Source organism: Ceratotherium simum, chromosome 2 (assembly GCF_057802395.1).
Source record: "Ceratotherium simum simum isolate JZ-2026a chromosome 2, ASM5780239v1, whole genome shotgun sequence".
NCBI lineage: Eukaryota > Metazoa > Chordata > Mammalia > Perissodactyla > Rhinocerotidae > Ceratotherium > Ceratotherium simum.
In genome coordinates, this window is record NC_141901.1 from 21,968,516 (window position 1) to 21,987,974 (window position 19,459).

Sequence of the window (19,459 nt, forward strand, 5' to 3'; positions counted from 1 at the left end):
AAAGTTCCTATCAAAAGTAACCACGTTACTCCAGGCCATCTTGGAACCAACACATGAGCATGTGCAAGACCAGTAAGTTTCACTATAAAAGGACATTTAAGTAAACTCATGCTGAAGCAAAAATCATATATTAATTTTAATGGATTTATGAGTATTCAAATAGAGACATCTTTACTTTTTACAAAAGCAAATTTATACTCACATTTTAATAAGGAATGCAAACCACAAATAAGTTATGATTTTACTAGAACAGCAAACATTTATTTTAAAAAAAGGAAAACAAAAATAAAAGTTGATCTAGGCCTCCAGTTCTTAGACATAAACAGCTATTTCAAGTCTTCGGAATGTCTAAATTTGGTTTTGTTTTGTATTCCATCTAAAACTTCCCTTAGTCTGTTTGAACTTCTAGCCTTAAGAATCAAAGAATTCTACAGAATTTTTTACACCAAGTGATGTGGGATTCGGTCTTATATGTCACATGTTCCTTAGGAGTAGAGAAAGAGACAAAGCCCTACACACTGCCCCCTCATTTTTTGAAGGCCAAGACACAAATTATTCAATTTTCCCTTGTCTTTAGAAGTTTCACTTTTTCCTGCATTGCAAGAGTGAAATATTATTGAAAAAGAAAAGGGTGTGTGACATGAACTGTGTAGCAAAGTATAGAGATTTATGCAGGAAATTGAAAGAACTCCAAAATAATCACTTCTACATTTAATAGTTGTAAGGTGAATACAGAGAATCCACATCTAAGATTTCAGATCAGAGAGTTTCGGATCCTTGCTGGTTCTAGCACTTAATTTTTTTTTCAAATATCCTTCAGGGCAAAACTACTCATTCTTAAACTGGTCCAGAGAAAAAATAAACTCACTAGAAAATTCTAGACTATTTTAAAATCTTATCAATCAAGTAAACAAAATAAAGCTTGAGAAAACAAAATTGATAAAATATGCATGCTTTCTTAGCTTTTCCCCAATTCTAAGGATAATGTTGGGGACCACTTTTAGGACATTTACCGAGGCGAGCATCACGGTGCTTGGGAATGAATAAATAAATTTATGTGACATACTGAGAAGGGCTATAGTCCAAATATTTGTGTTATGAGGTCTAGAAGATTAGTTGCCAACTACCTTCTTTAGGCTTCAACACTGCCAGGATGTTTGTTTTTTTTACAAGAATCTTCAGGTGCCTATTTTCAGCATTCAGATTATTTCAATGTCAAGACAAGGTCTAACAATGATAAGATATTGATATATCACAATTAACATAAACAATCTTGAATTTATATGCTATTTAAAATATCATATTTCAAAAGTGGAATTTCAGGATATTTACTTTTGATTAACAGCCACCAAGAAGAACATTCTGCATGTATTTAACAAGGCTAGTAATACTGCATCAAAAATATTTTTCTTGAATATTGTGAATGAAGGAGCCACAAAAAACTCAGTATGAAAAGTGACATCCTGGAGTCCTACTTAGCCACAATCAGACCTAAGTTCTCAGCAGCAAGCAGGAGACTCAGAAAATGCTGACTTTAATTACAAACTTTATTTGTCAATACAATTCACAGTTTATACATGGTGCATTCCACCATACGAACTTTCAGAACAGTTACTGAGGAAATGGGTTTAGCTTTCCTTCTAAAAGAGCCTGACTTTCTAAAATTTTGGTTAGAATTTTGTAAGTTTATAAAAGTACCTTCAACAAGTTAACTGAATATTTACATTTCTAGCTTAAATTTAAATTTTGGAAAATAAGCATCTATTAAGTTGTTTTTTTATTAAGATCCTGGGTTTATTTTTTAAGACCCTAATCTGAATGTCCCTTATTCAGACACCTCCCCCCCTCGAAGAATAAAAGAAATGTTTTGCAATTATATTTAGGGAAATCATTTTCTGTCTGCATTTAAAAAATTACATATACATTGTACAGCAGATCTAAGTATGAAAATAAAAGAAAGAGTAGCAATCCACTAGGTGCCTTTACTGAATTTGTTCTGAATCTTGGAAACATCCAAAGAGTTACAGGATATAAAATTAAACTAAAAAGGATTATCAGCCTTTTCTATCTAAAAAAAAAAAAAGCTCTCAAGATGTAAATTGTGCTGTTACACCTTTTTCTCTAATGTCAGAGATGAATTATGCCTGCAATCTGCATTTTTCCATGTGCAAAATCACAGTGATCCCAGTTTCAACTGCTGCTCTCACGTTCAGCCACAACTCCAGAGGCACACCCACGGAAGGCTAGGGCTGTGCCCAGCTCTGCCACATCACCTCCCCTTGTCTGGCAAAAGTCACCCAAGGAAAAAAATCATATAAGCCTTTCATACATCAAAAAGCAAATAGATGCTGGCAGTATAATGTTTATTAGCAAATGTTCATAACACATTGTTTTGCTATCTTCTCTTCATCAGAATAGTAATTCACACCAATTGTCTTAAATCACCTCCAATAAATATCCATTTTTAACAGTTTTCTTCTGTCAGATCATTCATATATATATATATATGTGGATTTTCTTCTTCCACTTTTAAAAAATGTATCATTATTAATAAAAGATATATTCCAAATACTGCCAGGAATAAAGGGACTGTTTGGGAGCAGCCAATTTTACCACCCTGGTAATAATTACACTGTATATATGTACCATTGGTACCTGAGTCAAATAAATACTCAGAGGGGCCATCTTTGCACCTCATTTCTCTGCAGTGCCTTTAACGCTAGGGTTTCTGAGTGTTGCTTCAATGTCCATCTAATTCTTCGGGCATCATCATTTCAGTCATTTTATACACTGTTTCCAGCAAGTATTCAAACGGGAGTTGTGAGGTAAAGGACTGCAGAGGTGAGCCTAGGGGTGGGGTGGGGTGGGGAAGGAGAAACCAAACATTAGCTAGAGAGGTTCTGTTTCTTCATAAGATAAGGCACTGACAGAAAATTTCTTAGGTAAAAGGCTGCATAAGAATTTCTCGCCATTTACAAAAAGAAATGTTGTCATCCATAAATGGTCCATATCTAGGCTCAGTTAGGTAGACCCTGAAAAGTTAAGGACTGATCCCTCGAAGCTACATTATTACCAGAAACAATTAGAATTCATTCTGAGGCCTTATGGCACATTAGGAAAAAAGGGAGGAAAACAGTCTGGGCACAAAAAGGCATCAGACACGGCTTGTTTTATTCCACTCGTCAAAGAAAGTGGACCGTTCAACAAGCATCATCAAAAATATAGTGCTGGCTCAGAATTCCAAATTCTCTTAATGATAGATGACCATGATGGGTGTATCTATTTTTTTCCCCTTTGGAGCTCATGCACAATTTTAAAAATGCTACCAGCAACAGTCATAAAAAGCATAGAGAAGTCCTCACCTATGGCTATGCCTAAGGCTCTTCAAAGAGAGAGCTATTTAATGTTCTCAATAACAGCAATTTCCTCGCCTGCACAGTGTGGCGTCAATCCGTTCAAATAGATACTTTCAGTTTTCAGTAAGGGAGGCAAGACATCCCTCTCGCTGGCTAGGTGGTTCACTGACAGGGTCCTCCTACAAGGAGTCAGCTCCTGGTTGTGGTTCCCAGCCAGTTCTGCCGAGAGCTTCCGCTTGATGGAGGTGGCGCGCTGGAACTTGTCATAAATCTCCACACTCAGCCGCCTCCTGGTTTCCTTGAATTCAGCTGTGACGTTGGCTGTCCACTCGGCAGCATGAGCTCTGAACTCTCCCACCTGGAGCATGCGCGCAGAGAAAAGACAGAGACACCAACATGACAGTCAGCATTTTGTGTGCTTTATCGTCTGATCGTTTTATTTTGGTGTTTTAAGAAGAAGACTGTAGCCTTTTGTAATACTGGAGATCTGAGAATTGATGTAATTAGGCAAGCTGTGCAGGGAAAGATTACATTTTATATTGGCTGTAAAAATTAATCTATGAACTGAAACTTAACTCTCTAAAGCAAATTATATTAGAGGGACTAGATGTGCTTGTTTTTTGTACGTGAATCCTGTCATTGAAACTTCTGACGCTGTAAAAAGGCAATCTTGAACTTTTTAAAACTTCGTGAGTTGTTAATTTTTTTCATCTGTAATTTCAAGGAGTATCTGAATGTAGAAAAGGCAGTAAGACATAGCAGAAGCAGCAAGACACAGTAAAAGCCTGGAACGTGAACCCACGTGACCTGGTTGGTTCTGATAGCAGTTATGTAAATCCAGGTTTTAGAGACCAGAAACGGTGTGTGCCAGAACTTTGTATCCAACCCCATACCGGTCATTCAGGAATTCTCTATTTACTAAATAAGCAATAAAATATTTTGTTTCTGCTGTCAGGGAAAGCAAAGATATGAGAACTGGCAAGTCCATTTTGAGGCCCATGTGGAGAACGGTTAAGTCCAAGGAATAGTTTCTCAATGAATGATTGTGCAGTTAGTGAAGTTACTCAACCAGTCTGAGCTGCCATTTCCTCAGCTGTAGACCAGGCATGTTCACAGTACACATCTAATAGGATGGCTGGGCTACTGTACTTCACCAACTGCAAAAGCCTTTGTATTTATCATTGTGTATTTCTCTTTTGAAGGTTAAAGAAAAAAGAAAAGCCAAGTCCTAAACTTGTGCATAATGTTTTCCCTGACTTTTTTAAAATTATGTCTGTACTTTTGGGAACCAAAATAGAACATGACCAATCCCATGGGAAACTTAATCATCTTCTTAACCAACTAGAATTTAATAAAGTAGAATATCTCCTGGAATAATCTCCTAACATGGAACAACTCTCCCATTTCCTTCTATTACTAGCACTTCTGCTTTCAGTTTAGGGAGACCCACTGAACTAATTTCTTTAGTGACTTGGGTTCTTTCTTACCTGGCAAGAAAAGAACTACAGCTCCTGGGTTTTTTTTTTTTTTTTTTTAATACATCTTTAGATTTTTGTTTTAAGCTTTGATATGGGAAGTATAACTGATGATTTCTGGTATGGTCTGAATGGTTGTTTCTCCCCAAAATTCATATGTTGAAATCCTAACCCCCGAAGCTGATGGCATTAGGAGGTGGGGCCTTTGAGACATGCTTAAGACGTGAGGGTGATGTCTTCATAAATGAGATTAGTGCCGTACGAAAGAGGCTCCAGAGAGATCCCTAGCCTCCTCCACCATGTGAGGACACAGAAGGCTCTGGCTATGAACCAGGAAGAGGGCGCTCGCCCAACCATGCTGGTGCCATGACCCTCGACTTCTAGCCCCCAGAACTGTCAAAAATAAATGCTTGCTGTTAATAAGCTACCCAGTCTGTGGCATTCTGTTACAGCAGCCTGAACGGGCTAAATCAGTTTCTAAATATATATACTAAAGATATGAATTATAAGAGGGGATATATATGTACATATATTTCAATACCATGTACATACACTTGGACAGTCATAGATGTGTGTGCGTGTATACACAAAAACAGAATGGAAACTGTTCAACTGTTCAAATATCCTTGGAAGGTGGCACATGGCAGATCAACTCTTCCTCATCCATTCAAAATCACATATACACACACATTTGATGATCTACTTTTTATTTTAAAAAGGTCTTTTATTTCTTACTTGTATTGCCCTAACAAGAAAGAATTGCTTGTTATCGCGGTCTGGTTCTGAAAAAAAGCAAAACTGGAAAAATGAGAACTTTGTGGCACACATAATTGGCTAGATCAATCATTCCTTAATCACTGACGCAGCTTAGAAGGAACTTGCAGGGAAAGGGGTGCTAAATTTACAGCAATTTAGCCTAAAGATACTCCCTGTTCCTATAAGGGACCATATCCAACTACACTCAGATATAGAAGAGATGATTGAATGTTTAATTCTGCTTTGGTGGAATCAGGTTAGAAAAGCAAAGGCAGTATTGACCAGTGGTAAGAAATACTAAATTACTCCATACACACTTATAAATAAGCCCTCCAACAGTTTATATCCTTTTCCTGTTTACCTGTCTTCCTGTTTAGACTAAGAGTTCTTGAGTTCAGAGTCTATACCATATTCATAGATGTATCTAAAACATCTAGTGTCTGGCAGTCAGTAGAAACTTGTCGAACTGCATTGAACTAATAAATGAACACTATAAAGGTTTGAAATAATATTTTTAATATAAAAAGTTAAGAGATTCAGTTGTTTCTCTACCAATTTCAATTTAATGTTAAAGACTTAAAATTGCAGTATGCTTAAAGATTGTGCTCAAACACAAAAAGAAAGCCTGATTAATATGTTCTTGAAAAAATAGTTGCTTTCCAACATGTTACTAAATTCTCCTAGTTTACACTACAAGCAGATAATCCTGAACAGTCTGAAATTTACAATTTGTAATAAAACAATAATTATTCATGAAAAATAAAAAATGCCATCTGACCTTTAGTCCCATCTTACCAATGATTTTATAAAAAAGGAATTAACCTGTTCTATTCGAGAATTCATAATTTTCTAAATCTAAAAAGAACAAAGACTAATATACTTTTTTCCTAGTAGTAAGGTTAAGATAATAAAGGAAACAGGAGAAAAATCTACATTTTTGATTAAATACGTGTCTGTGAAAAGTACAAGAATCAGCTATTGTATTCGGTTTCCTCCCATACACAAATGGTTAACCGAAAACAACCACTTGCCTAGAGGACATCCATCTGACTAAGCCCCTAAATCATGGCTCACGTCTTGGGGCACAGTTAGAACTGATGGACCTAAAATTCGGCCTACAGGTTGCCCCTGTTCTCTAAAAGTTCACTTTACACCACTTCACTTATATGAAAGACCTACATTAGTACATGTTTTTGCTAACCAAAAAGAATCCAAAGAGGATTTCGCTTTTGTGAAAAAAGGCGAAAAGCAAAAATTGCATTCAGCATTTGTTTTGCAGCAAGCCCTTATAGAGGCTAAGCTGTCAAGCATACTGTCCTATTTCAAGCCTTCCACATCAGCCACAGCAGACGACGAACCCTGACCTTTGACACTAAGGCAGACAGACATAGAAGGTATAGATGTTGGTGACCTGCCTGCCCTGACGGATTCAGAGGACAATGATATGTTAATAGATGACCCTCTTCCTCTCTCTCTTACACCCAGTCTGCTCTACTTCCCACCACCCCAACCTCCAACGACTCAGCCTAACACACCACCATCACCACCAACACCTCGCAGCCTTCTAGGGTGCTCGCTGTCTTCCCAATTCTGGTAAGTGAAACCACACTGTGCGTACATTATTCTACTTTATATAGGCTGTGTATTTATCATACCATTCCTGCTTTTACTACATGTTCGTGTTATTTTAGGTTTCATGTGTCATTTGGTAGGGTATTTTTTGCATCTGAGAAATGCTCAAAAATTTTTACCATATAAATGAATAGTAATTGCTTCTTCACTTTACGCCATTTTGGCTTACAAAAGTTTTCATAGGAATGCTCTACTTTTGGATAGTGGGGGAAATCTGTATTCCATAGCTTTATTTTGGTTACCAGCCTTTTACCTCCATGAGCAGAAAGGCTACTGACCTTCACAGGATCTGCCTCCCTCCTTCTTTGGTAATGTTCTCCTATTTTTTTAATCTTAAAAAATGTATTCTTACTATTAATAGTAATAGACTTTAATAGACTTTGCTTATCCAAAATTCAAATATTAATCTATTTATTTGCTTATTTCCTATCTCCTCTAACTAGAAGGTAAGTTCTAGATGTATCCTCAGCACCTAGAATAGTTACTTGTATGCAGCAGACTTCTAATAAATACCTGTTAAATAAATAACCATATCACTGAAAATGCATGTTCTCTGTAATCTCACACCTCAATGATAAGAATAAGCAATAGTGTAGCGCACACACTGCCAACTGTTTTTTTTCTCTGTATACTAACCTTACTTCCTTATTCTTCCATTTTGATTATCATTAATATTTTTGCAAAAACAATCTTACATTAAACACATTGTTTTGCAAATGGCTTTTTTTTTCACTTAATCAATTTTAGTCATTTTTCCCTGTTAGTACCCATTATTCTACCTCACAATGCTGCCTAGCAGTCTATAGGATGATGGATACGCCCCTATTGATGAGCATTTGGGTAGGATTGTTTTTTTTTTGCTATTGAAAATGACACTTCAGTGAATATTCTTGCACCCATATCTTTGCTAATGTGTCCAAGTATTACTAGAAGTGGAAACACTGGGTCAAAAGATATGAATATTTTCAGATTTTGAGGACACTGTGAAACTTCCATCTAATCTCCACTGTTTTCAGACTCAGGGTTCCCAGTAGTCCTCTTCTTTCCTCTTTTTGCACACTTAGGTAACCTCTGTCCTTTCACAGCAAAAATGCATCTGATTATTGGCACCTGCATAGAAAATTCTTTAAACATTTTAATCATTTCTCTATCGCAATTTGAAATTTAAATGGTCACGATACACTGGACAAAGAATGAAAACCTTCCTTAGATTTGATCTGAATTTTCTCGAGAAGCAAGTTTCACAAAGTCACCACGATTTCTCAGGCTGCACTAATGACACACACAAACATTCCTGTAGAGCCAAGTGCTTCTACAAATTAGTGATTCCTGCAAATTAGGAAAAGGCTGAATGCAAGGGAAGCTCAGACTTGTCGGAGTCCATAAACTTCTTTAATTTCTTATCTTTAATGGCACTCAACCTCTGGCAGAGACTGGTATTCTTATCCATTTTGGGGGACATGTTTTTCTAATTTCTCTAGCATTCCCAAGGGTGGAAAGGTAATCTCTGGAAGTCATAAGGGCTACAGCTGAAAAAGTCAGAAGACAGGGGAAAGCGTGGTTAGTAGGGGGTGGGGAGAGGGATGAGAGCCTCCAGGTCCAGCTCCACCACTCACATTGTGTGTGCCACAGGAAGACATTTTACCTTTCGTGACCTTCAGATTCCTTATCTACAAAATAAGGCTAATAACAATCTATTTCACGGGAGAAACAAGCGGTATGTGTGTCTTCTTAAAATATAAAGGACTACACAGTTACTAATTACGATCATGAGGCTGGTGATGATGATATGGCTTGCCACTGGTACTTTAAGAGCTGAAAGGAGACTATTAGATACAGAAAAAGTGATATAGCATTGAACAAATGGGACACTTCTCCCTGGAATATAATTCACAAGTTCTAAGCATCCAGTGACAGCATGGCCTGAGGTCTCTCTGCGTGTCTCACCAAAAATGCAACAGACTGCCTAACCCCTGTGTTGTACAGATCTTTAAGTCATGAGGTGCTTTGAGCTTGTTGAAGGCATACCTAAAAAATATAGCTGAACAACCATCCTGGCCAGATACATCGGGTGATGTATTTCCTCAGTCAAAGGAAGGGCAAAGCAAGAGAGTGTTTATGTTTACCTTGTATTCTTTACTACAACTGGAATAATATTGTAAAATATAATAAAGAATTCCATATATAACTCAATAAATATTTACTCATAATAAAAAGAACTCTCATTATTAACACAGTTCTATGTCATGGGATTCTGCATGTATGTATAGTGTCTACCATGTGCTAGGCATTGCTCTTTTAAAAATGCTAATTTATTTAATCGTTATAACAACTCTATGGGAGGATTCTATTATATCCCCCATTTCACAGAAGAGGAAACTGAGGCTAGAGAGATTAAAAAACTTAAGACACAGTGAATATGTGGCGGAGCTGGGATTCAAACTTGGATGTCTAGCTCCAGCCTATTAATCTGTCTTGCCAGTAAAATCTTATTAATTCTAAGGACTAAACATCTTTTGGAGAAGTACAAGGCAAATTCACATTATATGGAAATCTAGCCTAAAGAAGATTATATTAGGGTGAGCATAGATTGCCATAATTTCCTAAAGAGACTGGAAAAAATGAAAATTGACTCATAAAAGTATGCACTAGGACTACTTCTCTAAACCAATAATGATATCTCTTCCCTCTCTATTGTACCTTATCTTTCTACTATTCTTGACGATACTGGACGTAGGGAAGATAGCCACTCAAACTCAAAGCTTGAAAATAAGGAGGAAAGAAAAGAGAAGAATAAAGGACAGTCCCTCAAAAGCCAAACAAAGGCCATCAAAATAAAGAAGAATTACTTATTCCCATTCCTTAAAAAAAAAAAACAGAAAAAAAAATCCTCACCTTATGAAATTGTCTACAAGGACACATTCATTATTGATTGAATATCACATAGTTAGCCCTAGTACAGATTCATATGTTAATGGTGATAAAATTGTATATTCAAACTCTGAAGGTGCTTCTTTGTTTTCAGAGAAATTAAAAAATAAAGTCCTGAAAATATCACATTTACACAAGTAAAATTTTTCTTGACTGAAATGTTAAATGCTTGTGGGGTTCTGGATAATTAAAATTAATGCTTATGCGTTAAAACATTTTTGTTTCATTGACTTTTCATAAAGAAATCTTGACAATAACTCAATCAAACAGTATCTCATCTCCCTAAAAGTGAGCAATCTACACCACTAACAAAGTTGAGGACCCAAAATGAGCAAAAATAGCTCCTGAAGGATCACAATGAAGGTTCCTGCAGCTCATGCACTTGACTCAAAGAAGAGGTCTTCCCCTGGATTCCATGTATTCTTGACTTGCACATAGTTCTCACATCCCAGGTGTTCTGATTTACAAGAAAAGGAAGAAAATGGCGTGCTACAAACAGTCACTTGCCCTCTAAACTCTACTGGAACTGCTCTCATCCATGTCACTAAATTCAGTGGACCATTCTCTGTCCTTATCCTGCCTGAACTGCATAGACACAAATGGCATTGCTGACTACTCCCTCCCTCCCAATCAGTCTTTGCTTTTAGATTCCAGATCAGTATCCTCATGGTGGTGTCTTACCATTCAGGTTAATTCTTCTAAATTAACTTTTTAGGCTCATTTTCTTTTACCCTCCCCTTAACTACCTTTGTTCCTCAGGGTTCTTTTCTTCTCATTTTCTCTGGATGATTATATCCTTCCAATTGTTTCAATTACCATCTATTTGCTGACGACTCCCAAATTCATAGTTCTAGGTCTAATCTCTCCACTGAATTCTATATCTGTATAACTGACTGCTTTTTTTTTTTTTTTTTTGTGAGGAAGATCAGCCCTGAGCTAATATCCATGCTAATCCTCCTCTTTTTGCTGAGGAAGACCGGCTCTGAGCTAACATCTATTGCCAATCCTCCTCCTTTTTTTTTTCCCCCCAAAGCCCCAGTAGATAGTTGTATGTCATAGTTGCACATCTTTCTAGTTGCTGTATGTGGGACGCGGCCTCAGCATGGCCGGAGAAGCGGTGCGTCGGTGTGCGCCTGGGATCCGAACCTGGGCCACCAGTAGTGGAGCGCGCGCACTTAACTGCTAAGCCACGGGGCCAGCACTAACTGACTGCTTTTTAAACATCTTCACTTTAGATGACTTTCAGGCATCCAAAACTCAGCATATCTCCAAATGAAATCATTTAACTTCCCAAACTTCTTCTTACTTAATTTCTTATCACAGTGAGGAGCACCATTAACCACTAAGTTTCCCCCATTGAACTTCAATATAATCCTTTATTCTTCCTCTCACTCAGTTTTACATCAAATCAACCCTGAGGCTTGGCGATTTACCTTTTTCTCTCAATTCCTTTTACTTCTCTCTATTCCCATTGTCAAAACTGTGGTCCTGTCCACCATTTTGTCTCATCTGTATTACTTCAGCAGCCTCCTAATCAGTCTTGCTGACTTAAGTCCATTTCCCTCAAATGCATTGTCCACACAGCAGTCAGAATGCCCCTTAATAAACACAAATCGATCAAGTACTTTCCCTAGCATAAAACCATTCAATTGATTCTCATTTCACTTAGGGTGAAGTCCAAACTCTTTAAAATGGCTAATATGCTCGAAGGCCTACCTACTGTTTCAGCCTCCAACAACCACCATCCTTCTCAAACTCTGCTCTTGGGGGCCATCCTAAACATTTCTTTTATTTCTTCGAACGTGCCACTCTTTCTTTTGCCTTCATTCATTCATTACTTACTATTTTTTCTGTTCAGAACACTGTTTCCCAGTCCTTCTCTAGTATGTTTCCTACTCATCCTAAAATAGACATCCTCATGGAGCCATTTCCTGATCTCCTAGACTACATCAGGATCATTTGCAATTTGTATCCACAGTAGTCTGTACTTCCCTAGTATTACCCTCATCACAGTTTATTACAACTACTAGTTTAATTGCTCTCCTGGCTTCACGGCAGTAAAGAGGATACGACTGCCATAGCCTATTCAGTATGTCCAGAACCTAGAAGCGTGCACATTGTGGGAATTCAATAAGCATTTTTTGGACAAATGAATCAATGAATGGCAGACAAATCAGTCACGTTTTGGATACATGCTCCAGTAACAAGAGTTGGCTTCCTGGCTGACTCTTATGGGTTAATCTCCTCTTCCTCTCAGGAGGGAGATGCAGCCAGATCTATTCATAGCAAGGATTCAAAGAATGTTTCCTCAAACTTCTTAGTCTTTGTAGAGCCTCCTCACCATTCTAAGAAGTCTATGATGTACTAGTGTCTCATCCTCGGACTGAAGAACATCATGCCTGTTGTATAGATCCTTTAATCAAATTTCCTTTTCTTTCTCTTCTCCTTACCAGCCCCCTAACCTTTTTCATCATCCTTACCACTTTGCATGACAATACCTGACTAGGCTATCCCAGAACCTGGGCTTCACCATCCTTATGGAATGTAACCTTTAAAGTTAAAGAAGGGTTAACACTGATTTTAGAAGAATCACTAACATCTTTGTCAGCAACTATGAACACTTATTAAGCATCTAACAGCTTTTCAAAGTAGCTAAGTCTCATGATTACAGAGGCCAAGTATTTGCCTCCCTAATAGTGGTTCCAAACCCTATAGTCTCAGGTCCTCTAAAGTATCTCAAATAATACCAAGAGGGCCCTTGGAATGGTAGCAACATAATTTAAAAACAAGCAGTTGCCATATGCCAACTCTTTTAGGGCAGTTTTCCTACATCACATAAGATTGATAGGATGGCTTAAGAAAGATAGAAGTTCACTATTCTAGAAACTTATGAAGTTTACAGGAAGCTCATTTGTAACCATAAGAGGTATTTATCACTTTAGTGACTCCAGTCAACCAACTACATGGCAGATTCTTTGAGATAGGGATCACTGCCCTATGTCTTATCAAGCTCACCCTTCCTTCCTACCCACTCCACATTGCAGCATCTTGGACAGTGCTTTGAGTAGAGTAATTTAATAAAATAAGTTTAGTCTTTCCAACTAGATGATAAACTTAATGACAGAGAATATACATCCTATTTATTTCTTCTCCTCATAAAAGTACCCAACAAGGTAATTTGACTAAACTAGATTCCTGCATACCTTCTGACTGACTAGTAAGAAATCTGTGACCACTGACTGTCACAGCCCTCCTCCTGTAGAAACACTCTCAGGGGCTCTCACATGAAGCTGATATTTGCATAAGTTCTATATCAGTGTGTGTTGGTACAGCCTGAAGAGAAAGCGATTTATAAATCAATTTTAATAATCATTAAAATGTTCATATCCTCTGATAAAAGTCAATAATTCATAGAAATTTATTCTGGGCAAGAATTTCCACGAAAGGAAACAGTAAATATGCAAGAAGATAGTCTCTGAGCCATATTTCTAACAGCATAATATTGAGACTAATAAATGTCATTTAAGAAGTCAATGTTTATGAGAAAATCAGCTATAGAAACCATTTTCTACTACTATGATTGTGTTAAGTAAAGTGACAAAGAAAATAAAATTATTACTTTATTCTGATTACAACTATATAAAATAATGAACGCATATAGGTAAGGACATTAAAGGTGAAAGTATGTAAAAACGGAAACTGTGCATTTCAACAACCACCTACTGCATATCTACGGTGTACCGGGCACTGGGCTTAGTGCTGACTTTCTTGAGTTGCAGAAATTTTTGAGTAGGTTTTTCCCCTTAAATCTCTCCTCACTGATGTTATAATATCTGCTGTGCAGATTCAGTGTATAGCATACCCAGCCCTAAATAAACCTTGTGAGGGCAGAGTTCTCTACGGAATGCTATTTATTTGATCAACATATGCATCAGAATTGGACTACAATTGCCACTGGGAGTCTTTCTCATCCAGATGTCAAAGTAAAAAAATACCTTGAAGGAGTCTTTCATTTTTAATGTTATAAAGAAAATAAAAAATGATTGAGAATCAACAAAATGAAAAGGCAACCTATGGAATGGGGAAGAAAATTTGCAAATCATATTTCTGATAAGGGGTTAATATCCAAAATATATAAAGAACTCATGTAACTTAATAGCAAAAAACAAACAATCTGACTAAAAAATGGGCAGAGGATCTGAATAAACATTTTTCCAAAAAAGACATACAGATGGCCAACAGGTACATGAAAAGGTGCTTAACATCACTAATCATCAGGAAAATGCAAATCAAAACCACAATGAGATATCACCTCACACCTGTGAGAATGGCTATTATCAAAAAGACAAAAAATAACAAGTGTTGGAGAGGATGTGGAGAAAATGGAACCCTTGTGCACTGTTGTTAGAAACGGAATTTGGTGCAGCCTCGGTGGAAAATATGATGGAGGTTCCTCAAAAAATTAAAAATGGGACTACCATATGATCCCGCAATTCCACTTCTGGGTATTTATCCAAAGAAAACAAAAATACTAACTCAAAAAGATATATGCACCCCTAAGTTCATTGCAGCGTTATTTATAATAGCCAAGATATGGAAACAACCTAAGTGTCCATCGCTGGATGAATGGATAAAGAAAATGTGATATATATATATACAATGGAATATTATTTAGCCTTTTAACATTTTATTTAGCCATTAAAAAACGAAATCTTGCCATTTGTGACAACATAGATGGGCCTTGAGGGCATTATGCTAAGTGAAATAAGTCAGAGAAAGACAAGTACTGTATGATCTCACTTACCTGTGGAATCTTCAAAATAAAAAAAAACCAAGTTCATAGCTGCAGAGTTAGTTGCCAGAGGCAGGGGGTGGGGAATGGTCAAAATAGGTGAAAGAAGTCAAAAGGTACAAACTTCCAGTTTAAAATAAATAAGGAATGGGGAAGTAATGTACAGCATGGTGACTATTGTTAATAATACCATATTGCATATTTGAGTGTTGCTAAGAGAGTAGATCTTAAAAGTTCTCATCACAAGAAAAAAAATTCTCTAATTATGTATGATAATAGATGTTAACTAGACTTATTGTGGTGATCATTTTGCAATATATACAAACATCAGTCTAATCATCATATTGTACACCTGAAACTAATGTAATGTTGTATGTCAATTATACCTCAATAAAAAAATTAAAAAATAAAAAATTCCAAAAAAAATTGTTTATGTTTGAATCAATATTTCTGAATCATAACTCTTATCTTGTTTACTAAAGTATAATTCATTATACTTGACTATACACCTAGATGTGATGAAGGCTAATTCCCTGTCCTGATTTTCATATTTGTTAATGATTTCACTTCTGCAAGTCTCCTTGTCTCCACGCTAGCCAATCTGCATTGGAGTAGTCATTTCTTAGGAACAGAAAGTGTAGCATGACATAAAGAGAACTTTCAGAGTTCTCAGTCGGAAAGTTTTTTAAAAATTGCAGATCTTTTAAATGCTGTACACTTTATCTACTGCATTTCTAAGATTATTTTCCTCCAAACAACTGTGCAAAATGCCAGCTATCTGTTTTTCAATGAAAGTAAAGCTGATTTGTGATGAGCAGTACCTCCTTATATTTTCTTTTTCTCTCCGATCTATTTCTGAGCCATGCTTCTGCGACAGGAAGACATAATCCTATCCTGATTTTTGATAAGAGAATAGATTTCAGGGTGCATTTCATCTAAAAGTGTCTTCTCCACACAGTAGAAGTCACTGCCCGCCCCCCAAGCTGGGGTTACCTGAAATATCACTGTTGAATATTAGCTAATATGCAAGAGGCTCTACAATTTTAAACCATGCTCTTGGCTTAAGTCCTGTTTTCTACAAAATTCAACGATCACCAAGAGGTGGAACATTATTTCATTTTAAATCTGCTGCTTAATTTATCTAGAGGAACCTGTGAAATTCCTCAAATTTAGAATAATTCTAATCTAAATTATTTGTTTATTTACCTTAACTCTCTATTTCGCTTTGACCTTCAGAACCACCCAGAGCTTTGTCCTCCTGAACAAGTCTTTAGCCCTTCTGTACATTTCCATTAAACTGGAAAACCTAGTGTTCTCTGCTTCAACTTTTCACTCAGCATCATAACTGTCCTATTTTCCCCAATTACTCATTAGCTTTGAAATTCTACAATACTCTTTATAGAGTTTTGGGTTTTGGTCATTAATAGATGAGTAATAATCAAAATTTGCTAATATTCTAAATCATCCATTTCTAAAGATAAATATCTCAGCAACATTTTTTCCAATTATTTTCAGGCAGCTACTTTAGAGGGGAAATTGGCCGTGTGATTTGGAAATGTGGCAACAGCAACTCTGCCAGTCCTCTATGGTAAGATAGCAATTCAAATTTTCCTTCTCTCAAAGCCCATTCCACCAATCATTTTCCTTCAACCACTCCCTTCTCATTCATATACAGGGCCATTCTTTTTTTCGGTCCTACAATCTTTGATAGTCATTTTCTCCCTACAGATATTACTCTGCCATATCTATATCTTCTAATTGGCTTTACTTTTTCTTATCATGTAATGCTCAATGAACTATGAATAATAATAACTTGTTATCGGTCAGCCAATCCCTTTCATGGAGTCATAACTGGATGAGGAATTTCTATCTGAAACTCTGTAAGGTTTTTTTAAGGTTTTTCCAAATACCAACAGCCAACTCATGTATTGGATAATGCTTGGAAGAGCTTCAACTTTTCTTTAAAAAAATATTCCATTAATGTGTAGATCTAATCATTGTTTTTGATGTGAGCAGAGTACCACAGATAGAGAAACTTTTCCCTGAAGCAAAGCTGAGCATTCAGGATTTAATGGCCATTAAGTAGTTTTCTTCACCAGGAATAAAACTAAAAAGTGTTTTCTCATTTTTGACCAATGCTTTTTCCTGTCCCTTTTGACAGTGGGATTTTAATTTACTTTTCTCAGCGCTCAGATGCTTACATACCTTAATGACTTGAGGAAAGTGAAATATTAACAGCAGGTAGCTGAGTTGAAAACATCCCTCTGGTTAAATTTGTAAAAATAATTTGAAGCCTACTTTGCATTCCAATTTTAGAGATTGCCTAGACTATAATTCCTGACAATTATCATTAATTCATTTGCTGAAGTATTGACATTTCATTGTATTGTTGAACTGCGCTGTTAAAAAGAACAATTCAAATTATTCCCTTTACCGACCAGGTTAAAAAAAACACAACAACTAAATGGATTACTAAGTGTCACATTGTCTTGACAGAATAGTACATGATGTTTTTCTCTGGTTTTCAGGAAAGTATATGTAATATTCATAAGGTCTCCTTAATCTAAACTGCTTTTTTTAGCTAGTAATTTCTCCACTTCTTAATAGCACACATATTAACATAATTGTGTAAAGATTAAGTACAATAGTTTTAATAAAAATCATGTCAAGAAAAATAATCATACTAATATTAATACCAGGAATTTAAATAATATCTTTCTTCTAAAAATTTGGAAGTATTATGTATAATGTTAACTGCCTTAATGATGGTGTGGGGCTGCAAAATCAAGCATTCACTTGAGTGTTGTAAAGTAAACTCAATTTCTTAATTTTTGTCATTGCAGTGAGACATTGTCATTGTGTCACTGAACACCCTTGAAACTCTCCCCACTGGTCTGGTATTGGGGTTTCTTTAATAATCCATTTTATGGAGCTCATCCAACTTATACAACACCTTATTTTATTGTAAAGATGGGGATATTAAAATTCATAAAACAGTATAAAATAGTTTATGTACTTTTTATAAAATTCCATGCACTCTTATATGATTGAGTTATAGTAACTAGATATTTGTCAGTACAATGTGGAAACTCTATGATTCGGGGGGTGACGGTGGGGTAATCATCTATTTATTGTTTAAGTTCTTAAAAGTGTATAGCTGTGCAAAAAATACCGAGTCAAAAGTAATAACTGAATGAAAGGGTAGGGTGAAATCTTAAAAGCATTCTCCACAAAATATATCCTTTATATATTTAATAAAATCAAAACATTCAATGACGTTTCAAAACTCATTCAGGAAACCTAGATTTAATAGTAGTTTACTGTAACAAAAGGGCATTTTATGTTCACTATAGAAATACAAGACCTGTCCACTAAAAGATGGTTTTGGTTCCTTTCCTCTTCCACTTTCCTTCCTAAACAACTCAGCCCCAAAGGAGTTAGGCGGAACAGAACTAGAGAGGCATCAGCGCAGTGGGGTTGTGGGGGGCCGTCATGCCAGTGTAGAATGTCAGAGTTAGATCAGCACGAGACGAGTCCTGCACGATGGGTGGCAACTCAGTGCGGGGCATCAGAGCCTGATGGGGGTGAGGAGGGCAACCACACCAGGTAGGCCCAGCATATATATAGTGCTGGGGACCAGCAGGGTGTGGGGAGGGCATCCCTGCAGGGTTGGGGGTGGTAGCAGTGGCAGTTCAAATCTGGTTACATACAAGGATATTGATCAAATAATAGATTGAGAATAACAGGAATCAGGTACTTCACTGTCAGAGAAAGGAATTACAAATATAAAAATGTAGAAAATGAGAAGGAACTCTTGTGTTGGATTGGAATTAGAGATATCATATGAACTCATGGTTTTGAAGATATATAGATAGATATAAAATATAGATGGAAATATGTATATGCATGAATATAAAATATATTCCTTAGCTCTGTCTACTCACACAGCCTGGGAGCAGTGACAACCCCATCAGCAATGAGCATCCAAATCTTTATTTCTAAATACTATTATCCACTAAAAGAAACCATAGCTCCTTGGAGAAATGAATGATTATGGCGCTAGAGCAAAGAAATTATAAGTGGAGCCTGGAACATCTTATTGTGTCAGAAAGTAAAGAATTGCCTTAAAAAATATGGGGGTATGCCAACAGATCCTAAAGACAGCTTGAAGGGTCTCCCACTGGCCAACACTGGGTCAACTGGAGGATCAAAACAAATGATGATTGTAACAGATTATAACCCATTGAGTACAGTAGAAATCCATGAGTCTGTACTGATATAAATAAATATATTGAGAGTTTGATGATGAAATGGACAACCATAAAATCTCAAAGTACCTCCCTACAAAATACATATTAATTACGCAAGGAAAAGAGTAACTTTGCAGTGGAGCAGCCTGGCAGCCAGTACTTTATGTGATCTAGTCAACATCACAAGTAATGAGACAAATTGAAATTGTATGCCATCTGACAGAATGCAGTGCGAAGAGCTTTTTCATGTGTTACTTAGATTTATGT

General features: G+C 36.5%; 1 protein-coding gene across 1 annotated transcript in view; it reads right to left on the reverse strand.

Moving 5' to 3' along the window:
* Window positions 1-639: 639 nt before the first annotated feature.
* KCNK2 (potassium two pore domain channel subfamily K member 2) overlaps window positions 640-19,459 on the reverse strand; it is a 132,034-nt gene continuing 113,214 nt past the window's right edge. Inside the window, exon 7 of the mRNA XM_004424912.3 lies at window positions 640-3,714. Coding sequence (XP_004424969.1) covers window positions 3,397-3,714 — 318 coding nt within the window. The 3' untranslated portion in view covers window positions 640-3,396. The remainder of the gene's footprint in view (window positions 3,715-19,459) is intronic.